General features: G+C 47.9%; 1 protein-coding gene across 1 annotated transcript; it reads left to right on the forward strand.

The window, feature by feature from the left end:
* The first annotated feature begins 3729 nt into the window (after positions 1 to 3729).
* LOC112639969 lies at positions 3730 to 8214 on the forward strand. Its single transcript, XM_025415547.1, has 2 exons — positions 3730 to 4208; positions 4767 to 8214. Exons 1-2 carry the CDS (start codon positions 3730 to 3732, stop codon positions 8212 to 8214), a joined length of 3927 nt encoding a protein of 1308 aa, XP_025271332.1.
* Positions 8215 to 10016: the final 1802 nt, after the last annotated feature.

The raw sequence follows: 10016 nt of genomic DNA on the forward strand, positions 1-10016 counted from the left end.
TCGCAACGATTGTCCTGGATTTTCCGAAACCAGCGCTTGAGTCCTTTCGATTACTTCAGGGATCCTCACGGTGCGTTCTTTAGAGTGACTCTTCCTCGCTGGCGTACTGGAACCTTCGTTTGATTGTTCTGAAGCACGATATTTTGCCACAACATCATAGACGGTTGATCTCGGATATCTAAAAAAACCGAATTATTTCCGTTGGTGACTGCCCAGCGCGAAGGCCTTCGATAATTGCGGCTCTTCGATTATATTCTCTGCCTGGTGTCGACGCTGCGGCCATTTTGAGTTTGTGACTATTTACTAGAAGCATCAAGCTTACTCAAATGCCCAAGGTGACTTTGGGCGGAGGCGCAATATGGAGAGAAATTTAAATTGAAATTTGTCCGGATTTTGGTGACGCACCCTGTATATGTGCTGTAGTAAAATACTATTATTCCAAACATATTTTTACGAATTATTTAATATTTCCATTTCTTATTCTAAAATTGATTAGTTATATGATATATTAAACTAATTGTAAAAGAGGCAAATTATTTAAATAGCTGAAAAAAATGTAAAGAAAAAATATATAATTCTAAACATTTAAAATATATCGAATCTTCACAAAAATTATACTTCCAAAACTTTACTAAAATTTTTCAAAATTAATTATGGATTTAATTTGTTTTGGAAATAATCCAAAACAAGTTAAGTCCATAATTAATTTTGAAAAACTCAAGTTAAGTTTTGAAAATATGGTTTTTGTGAAGATTCGATTAATATTTCTAAAATCATTCTGAAATAGTTTTGAAACGTTTCAAAGACTTTGAAGATTTTGAGAGATTTTGAAATTATTTTAGGAATATTTTAGAAATATTTTAAATGTAAGAAACGCGGACATTTTAACGTCTCAGAGCTATCTCAGAGATGTTGCAGAAACATTTTGAAACATTTCAGAAATATTTCAACTTTTTCAATGCAATATTTCTGAGCTATTTCTGAAACAATTTGTGCTGTATGGGATATATTTCATCCAATCCTTTCTCATCTTTTGAATGTGGGAAGGTACAACGCAGAAAGAGCATGAACATCGATAGAAAAAAGAAAAAGAAAAAAAAAGAAAAAAGGTTGTGCCCTAAGATGCAATCCTCTTCCAAGGAATACAGCTGTATATTGTTTTATGTTAAAAAATATATAAAAGGAAAAGGAGCTGCACTAGAGTATCATTTTTTCTTTCGTTGCTCTTCTGTGTTTTTCTTTCGTTGCTCTTCTGTGTAATCTTGTGCAATGGCTGAAGTAATTATTATCGATGATGATGATTACGATATGGATCTGATTGTGGCTGAGAGGATGGAGATAGAGAGAGAGGAGAGAGAGATGAATATTGGTGATCACGAATTATCAGACGAGGATGAGCCTGATAATGAAATGTTACTTGATGTAATAGAACCGTTGACGGATAGTGACTATAATAGTGATGATAGTGAGGATGGTGATGAATTATGGCAAAAAAACAACGACACCTAGAACTACCTGAAATATTGACATTGAATGAAACGCTAAAAATATGTTGCATATCGTGGTATTATGAAGAAAATGGAGAAAATTCGAAATATTACACCGAATGCTTTATCCAACGAGCGTTTTTATTTGTAGAGGCTAAATCTGTTCGAGAACATAGAACCACAACTTATTGCAATATAGAGGCTATATCATGCAGAGAGTGCAGGAAATCTTTACATCAAGTAATGCCATGCGACATGTGCCCTGTTTGCAAACATTAAAATAGATGAGTCATGGATAACATTGTAAGTATCTTTTAATTTATTATATCAAAAGTATCTTAAAATAAATTATTAAATAATTTAAACTAATGAAATGTATATATTTTCTTTTGTTTTAGGAGCAGTCCCCTGCGACCATCATATTGGATATATTTATTTGGATGTTCATGCTCTTTCTGCGTTGTACCTTCCCACATTCAAAAGATGAGAAAGAATTGGACGAAATATATATAAAGAGGAGGAGGAGGAGGAGGAAGTAAAATATATATATGTATAAATGCCTTGTACATGTCTTAAAAAAAATTTTTTCGCGAACAATTTATGTTTGAAAATTTACGTACGAAAATTTATGTACAAAAATTTAATTTCTTTATCAATTCTTTATATTGTATACTTTTTTATTAAACTCACACATTTGAATAAATTATATTATATATTTGTTCAAAATTAAAACGATCATTCGAGTCAGAAAACGCATCTTTCGCTAATAGATCAAAATTAGCATCTTTTCGCTAATAGATATTCGAGAATTTAAAATCAACGGGCATCAGGAATCTTCTCGAAATATCTGTTATTATTAAAAAAACTCGAACGCTCGAGTTTTCTCGCTTTTTGCTACCACTAAAAAACGCTCGTTATTGTCGTTGACAATATTATTGTCAACTGCCGTTAAAATTTACGCCGCTCATGGGCATGCGCGCCCATGCGTCACGATCAGCTGATCGCCAATCAGCTGATCGAGAAGGATTGCGCGCGTGAAAAACAAAGCATATCCGACATGAGACGTCATTAACATCCAATGACACACGCCGCAATAATGTCACCGCTAAAGAATCAAATTAATTGGTCCACGTCGACGCGGGCCTAAAAATCCGCCCGCTTTATAACGGGCGCCGCGCGTGGACCAAAGGAAGTCTCGTACTTATCGCTGCTCGCAGTACTTTAACCGCTTTGAAAACCGCTTGTAAAACCGCTAACATATCGACCGCTTTCTCATTTGGACTTTCTCTTTATCTCACCGGCTTCTGCAATTTTTGTTAATATATTTTATTGTATTAATCTGTTATATCGTGTGGTGTTTGAAATAAAAAGTCAAAATAAAAAAAAAAGGATCTACGTGTCGTGTGAAGTTTTTGTGTCAAATACTCTGTTCGCGGCTATCCGTCTGCCGCGTCTTCAAACCTCGCGCTGTCGCAGCAATCCGCGCTCACTCGCGAACATTTCTGGTCCTTCGAGCCGGATTATATCCGCATCCGCAGTTTCGTGGGTGACGTTTCCAGTGCTGTGCAGTGCTGAAACAGACAAACGGACAAGTGAACAATGAGTGCCGACCTGAAGGCCTTGTTAGAGGCTCAGACCGACATCCACGGACGAATGTCTCGCTCCGTGGATAACCTCCGGAAGATGGGCGTCACCAACATCACCGCCGGTGCCATCCAGGCTCGCCTCACCATCCTCGATAACCTCTGGGCGAAATTCGAGGCTCAACACGAGCTGATACGAGCGGCGCTTAAAGACAGATACATGGAGAGTGAGTACGCCAAAAGTGACTTCATAGATACCGCGGAATGTACGTACGTTTCTCAGCGAGCCACGTTGAGCGACTACGCTGACAGGCTGAGCGCCGAGTCAGTTGTCGCACACAGAATCGAGCCGAAGTCGGAGTCTTCTCCCAAAGCCGCGTTGCCGTATAAAATTGCCGCCGTTCTCGGGCGCCTATGAAGACTGGCCTTCCTTCCGGGATCTCTTCTTATCTCTCGTCGGAGAGAATCCGTCGGTCTCGAACATTGAACGCTTCCATTACCTTCGCTCCTGCGTGAAGGGATCTGCGGAGCAATTAATCCGGTCGTTAACGGTTACAAGCGAGAACTACGATCGCGCGTGGGCGATCTTGGCAAAACATTTTGAGAATAAGAAGGAGCTCATGCGCTCAAAGTTTGCTACCTTTACCGCCGTTGGGAAAATGAAGTCCGAGTCCGCCGAAGAGCTAAGCCGTGTCCATCACGCCGTCACGGCCACCGTCAACGCACAGGAGAGCATCGGTAGACCCATCAATTCTCATGGGATGGATCTCCTCAATCACTTGGTGATCGAATTGTTCGACTCGCGAACACGCCTCGAGTGGGAATCGTCCACCAGCGATTCTCCCGATCCGCCGACTCACGAGGTACTCACGGATTTTATCAGTAAGAGGATTCTTACCTTGAACGCCGCCAAACCCAAGATCGCCGCGAAGAGTGCCGGGGAACCCTCTCGGACTTCCAGCGCGAAGTCTCACTTTGCGAAGAACGGGCCCGACGCGTCCAAATGCGCCGCTTGCAAGGGCAAACACACACTGATGCAGTGCCCCGAGTTTAAGTCCAAACCCGCGAGCGAAAGGAAGTCCTTCGTTGAGGTCAGCGGACTGCTTCAACTGTCTCGGGAACCACATGATGGCACGCTGTCAGTCCATCAAGACGTGTTTCACGTGCAAGTCGCGGCACCACACTCTGTTGCACGACGCGTACACGACATCAACACCACACGAAGCGAGCACCTTTTCAACGACGCGCACCTCACTCGACGAAAAGGCGACTCTTCTCGCCACCGCGCGCGTCACTCTTACCGACCGCCTGGGACGACCTCAAGACGTGCGAGCACTGCTCGACCAGGGATCCGAGGTGTCTCTCGTCTCAGAGGACTTAGCGCAGCGCCTCCGTCTGGCGCGCACCCGCTCCTCGATGTCCATAATTGGAATCGGAGGAGCCCACTCAGGATCCACCCGCGGGAGGGTAACACTAGCTCTCAAGTCAAGGGTGACTGGAGCCTCCCTCACCGTAGCTGCCTACGTCCTTCCACGGCTGTCCTCTTACCAGGGGCCAGCGATCAAGGGCTCCACCACGTGGCCACACATACACGGTCTTACTTTGGCGGATCCTCACTATCTCCAGCGAGATCCCATCCACCTTCTCCTCGGCGCCGATGCCTTCTCCAGCATTCTCCTTGACGGTCTTCGTAAAGGTCGCAAGGATCAGCCCATCGCGCAGAGGAGGATATTCGGGCAACGTTCGGATGGATATTGTCGGAAGGCTGCGGAGTCGTGACGTCGCATGGCTCCCGCAGCTCCTTTCAGTGCACCGTAGACCGCGACCTGAACGCCCTAGTGCAGAGGTTCTGGGAGCAGGAACAGGAGCAGCCTGCCTCCGTCGTGCTCACGCCAGAGGAAGAGCAATGCGAAGAGATCTTCGCCCGCACGCATGAGCGTCTCGCCGACGGAAGGTACATGGTCCGTCTTCCGCTGGCTGGCCCTCTTCCACCTCTCGAACACACGCGGAAGTCCGCCGAGCGACTTCTCGCGGCAATGGAGCGACACCGCTCCAGAGACGCCGGCTTCAACAAGCTCTATGGCAGCTTCATGGAGGAGTACTCGGACCTGCAGCATATGACCCTGGTCAGAACACCGCTCATCAAGAAATCCGCGTGTTACTTACCACACCACGGAGTGCTCCGGACTTCCAGCACGACCACCAAGTTGAGAGTGGTCTTCAACGGATCTCAATGTACGCCTGCCGGAGACTCACTCAACAACGCACTCCTGGTCGGAGCCAATCTTCTGCCTACTCTCGCCGACGTCCTTCTGCGTTGGCGCTGGCACCGTTTCGCCTTCATCGCCGACATCGAGAAGATGTACCGGCAGATCCTGGTACATCCCGACGATCGAGACCTACAGCGGATCCTTTGGAGACGGCAACGCACTGATGACGTCCAGGAGTATCGGCTCAACACGGTGACGTATGGATTGGCCTGTGCACCGTTCCTGGCGATCAGGACTCTCCGTCAATTGGCCGACGATGAAGAGTCGACAAACCCCAAGGGCGCAGTCGCCTTGCGGCACGACTGCTACGTCGACGACATCGTCACAGGCGCCAGCACACTCTCCGTAGCAGTCGAAATCCAGAGGCAGTTGCGCCGGCTCTGCATGGCGGGCGGGTTCCCCTTGAGGAAGTGGGCTTCCAACCACCAGAGCATCCTCGAGGAGATACCGAGGGAGCATAAACTCCAGCAATCACACCACGACTGGGAGGACGACGCTCATTCGACGCTTGGTCTACGGTGGCACCCCCGCAGCGACTCCTTCACCTTCCGCCTCCAGCCTCGCACGACTGCCCCGCTGACAAAGAGACAGGCGTTGTCGGAGACAGCTCGAATATTCGATCCACTAGGCTGGTTAGCTCCAGTCACCGCTCGTGCCAAAATCCTCATCCAGTCAGCCTGGATGAAGCAGTTGGATTGGGACGCCCCACTGCCTCAATCAGATGAGACGCTGTGGAGACGTCTGCTTGAGGATCTCCCGCTGCTGGAGCAGCTCCGGCTGCAACGATGGCTGAAGGCCGACAATCAACCTAATCACGTTGAGCTCCACGGGTTCGCTGACGCTTCAGAGCGAGGTTACGCAGCCGTCGTGTACCTCCGCGTGGTGAGCTCCTCCTCGACCACGATCAGCCTGCTTGCTGCAAAAAGCAAAGTTGCACCCATTAAGCCCGTGTCTCTACCGCGTTTGGAATTGTGCGCTGCAGTCTTGGTCACTAACCTGACTTTTCATCTTTGCGAAGCCTTAGGCTTGTTTTCAGCTCCAGTTACGCTATGGTCGGACTCCCGGGTCGCTCTTCAGTGGATACAAGGACACGCCTCGAAGTGGAAAACCTTCGTGGCCAACCGGGTGTCCCACATCCAGACAAAACTTCCGGAGGCACGATGGCGACACATCCCAGGGCGAGACAACCCCGCCGATTGCGCCTCTCGGGGGATTGAGCCCCGGGACCTGCTCAACCACTCCCTCTGGTGGACGGGACCCCCATGGCTCGCCAAGGATCCAGCGGTCTGGCCACAGCACGGCCACGCCACACACGACGTCGAGGTGCCGGAGACGAGAGCAATCGCCTCCCACTTGACGACCGCGGAGAAAGCCGAACCAGGGATGCTTCTCAGGTTCTCCGACCTCCATCGCCTCCTGAGAGTCACCGCCTGGTGTTGCCGATGGCGAGGCAACCTACCGAGGTCGAAGGCTCACCTCAACCTCACGCCTGACGAGCTGGAAGAAGCCCTGCTCCGCTGGCTCCGTTTGGTGCAGGCCCTCCACTTCTCCAAGGAGATCACAGCCCTGAAACAAAATAAAGGGTTAATCAAGGGTCCAATATCGAAATTAACCCCCTTCCTCGACGGCCATGGGATCATTCGAGTCGGGGGCCGGCAGAAGCATGCTGTGCTCTCAGAAGACGAGCGCCACCCGATCATCTTACCTGCAGAGTCATGGATGACGCAACTCCTCGTCAAGGCGCATCACAGACGAACTCTCCACGGCGGGGTCCAGCTCACTCTCGGCCTGCTCCGCCTACGGTATTGGATTCCTCGAGGTCGCTCCATCGTCAAGAGGGTCATCCACCGATGCGTAACGTGTGCAAGATGGAAGGCTGCAGTACCGCGGCCCATGATGAGCGACCTTCCGACGGCGCGAGTCGCTCCAGCACGTCCATTCTTGCGGACTGGAGTCGACTACGCCGGACCAATCCTGATCCGAACCACCAAGGGGAGAGGACACAAATCGCACAAAGGCTTCATCGTGGTTTTCATCTGCCTCACCACCAAGGCCGTACATCTGGAAGCCGCATCGGATTATTCCACGGACGCATTCCTCGCTGCATTCCGGCGCTTCACTTCCCGTCGAGGACTCTGCGAGGAAGTCTACTCGGATTGCGGCACAAATTTCGTTGGCGCAAACCGAGAACTACGACTCCTGTTCCAGGCGTCGTCATCCGACGGCCGGCGCATCGCCCACACAGCAGCGTCCAACGGAATACGGTGGTTCAATCCACCGGCGGCACCTCACTTCGGCGGGCTTTGGGAGGCAGCGGTGAAATCCACCAAACACCACCTGCGAAGAGTGCTCGGAGACACGACCCTCACCTTCGAGGAAATGTCCACATTCCTCGCTCAGGTGGAGGCGTGCCTCAACTCTCGTCCACTTCAGGCACTGTCCGATGACCACGACGACTTAACGGCGCTCACTCCGGGTCACTTTCTAATCGGGGCTCCCTTGCTGGCAGTGCCCGAACCCTCACTGGCAGACGTCAACGTCAACCTCTTGTCCCGCTGGAAACTTCTCCAACGGATGCGCGACCACTTCTGGGAAAGGTGGTCGCGGGAGTACATCAACTCACTGGCTTCCCGACCAAAGTGGTTGAAGGACACAGCAAGTCCCACCGTCGGCGATCTGTGTCTAGTGCGGTCGGACATCACTCCACCAACCCGATGGCCACTCGCTCGGATCACCAAGCTGCACCCTGGGGATGACGGCGTAACGCGCGTGGTCACTGTACGCACCGCATCCTCGGAGCTTGTCCGGCCTCTCATCAAGATCATCCTCCTGCCTGGAGCCGACACCGCAGCATCAACGCACCCGGATTCGTGAGCGAAACAGAGCACCGTGTTTTATTTTAATTTATTTGTTTTTTTTCATTAAATTGTCCGTGCACGGAATTGTTTATCACGGCCGTCGTGCATCACCTCCGATAATCGCGCCGCGCGCTATCACATTTATCAATCACATTCATATCACATCCGAGCCGCTTCATTAACTTTTGTTTCTTCGGACCCCGCGTCGAAATTCACTTTCACTGCACTCACAAAATCATTCACAGCATCACCTCACATATCTCACAAACACCGCACTACTTATTCTCGCGAAAGACTTATCACAACTGTTTGACACGTGTCTTCTCTTTACGTCACTTCGCATTCCATTCATCACTCATTTCACATCTCTCAATAGCACAGTCCGCGACACCTGTTTGTAACCGCTCACACTCGAAAAATTTCGTCACGTACTGACGAGGCGGGCGGGATGTTCAAAATTAAAACGATCATTCGAGTCAGAAAACGCATCTTTCGCTAATAGATCAAAATTAGCATCTTTTCGCTAATAGATATTCGAGAATTTAAAATCAACGGGCATCAGGAATCTTCTCGAAATATCTGTTATTATTAAAAAAACTCGAACGCTCGAGTTTTCTCGCTTTTTGCTACCACTAAAAAACGCTCGTTATTGTCGTTGACAATATTATTGTCAACTGCCGTTAAAATTTACGCCGCTCATGGGCATGCGCGCCCATGCGTCACGATCAGCTGATCGCCAATCAGCTGATCGAGAAGGATTGCGCGCGTGAAAAACAAAGCATATCCGACATGAGACGCGGGCCTAAAAATCCGCCCGCTTTATAACGGGCGCCGCGCGTGGACCAAAGGAAGTCTCGTACTTATCGCTGCTCGCAGTACTTTAACCGCTTTGAAAACCGCTTGTAAAACCGCTAACATATCGACCGCTTTCTCATTTGGACTTTCTCTTTATCTCACCGGCTTCTGCAATTTTTGTTAATATATTTTATTGTATTAATCTGTTATATCGTGTGGTGTTTGAAATAAAAAGTCAAAATCAAAAAAAAAGAATCTACGTGTCGTGTGAAGTTTTTGTGTCAAATACTCTGTTCGCGGCTATCCGTCTGCCGCGTCTTCAAACCTCGCGCTGTCGCAGCAATCCGCGCTCACTCGCGAACAATATTTTTAATTATAACAAAAAAATGCAATTATTTACATGTCTTTTCCTTACGCTCCAATCCTTCGTGCGCTCTCGCATTAATTATAAGTCTTATTATTATAAGTATCGTTCTCTCTCACACACGCGACAAGGGTACAAAGCAGTCGAACATCGGGGGCTGATATGTAAACGGGGGACAAAGGCTGGACCGAAATATCTCAAAAATATAAATTTATGAAATAAAGTTATTAAAAATATATATAAGAGTATAAAAGGTTTTTTTACAATATCCCATTTGCAAAAAAAAATTTTTGTCCCCGACAATCTCTGAAAGCTTGTCCGCTTAATCTCTATTGTTCATACGTCGAACGGAAAAAAAAACCTAGAATTTTTTATATTAGGGGGTGTACCTCGAGAGTACAAAGCAGCCGAACATCGGCGCTGATATGTAAACGGGGGGGAGCGGGGGGAGACAAAGCAGTCGAACATTGGCGCTGTTAAAATTTTTCCTTAAAAATAAAATAAAAAATAAAATAGAAAATAAAATAAAAAATAAAATAAAATAAAATAAGATGATAAAAAATGATTTTTTTTGGCCCAAAATCATCTTCAAAAGAATACTGTCCTTTTTTCTTGTTTATGCATGTCATAAAATATCCAACACGTGCATCCCCCACCCC

This window comes from Camponotus floridanus, unplaced genomic scaffold (genome assembly GCF_003227725.1).
Source record: "Camponotus floridanus strain SB8 unplaced genomic scaffold, Cflo_v7.5 scaffold122, whole genome shotgun sequence".
NCBI lineage: Eukaryota > Metazoa > Arthropoda > Insecta > Hymenoptera > Formicidae > Camponotus > Camponotus floridanus.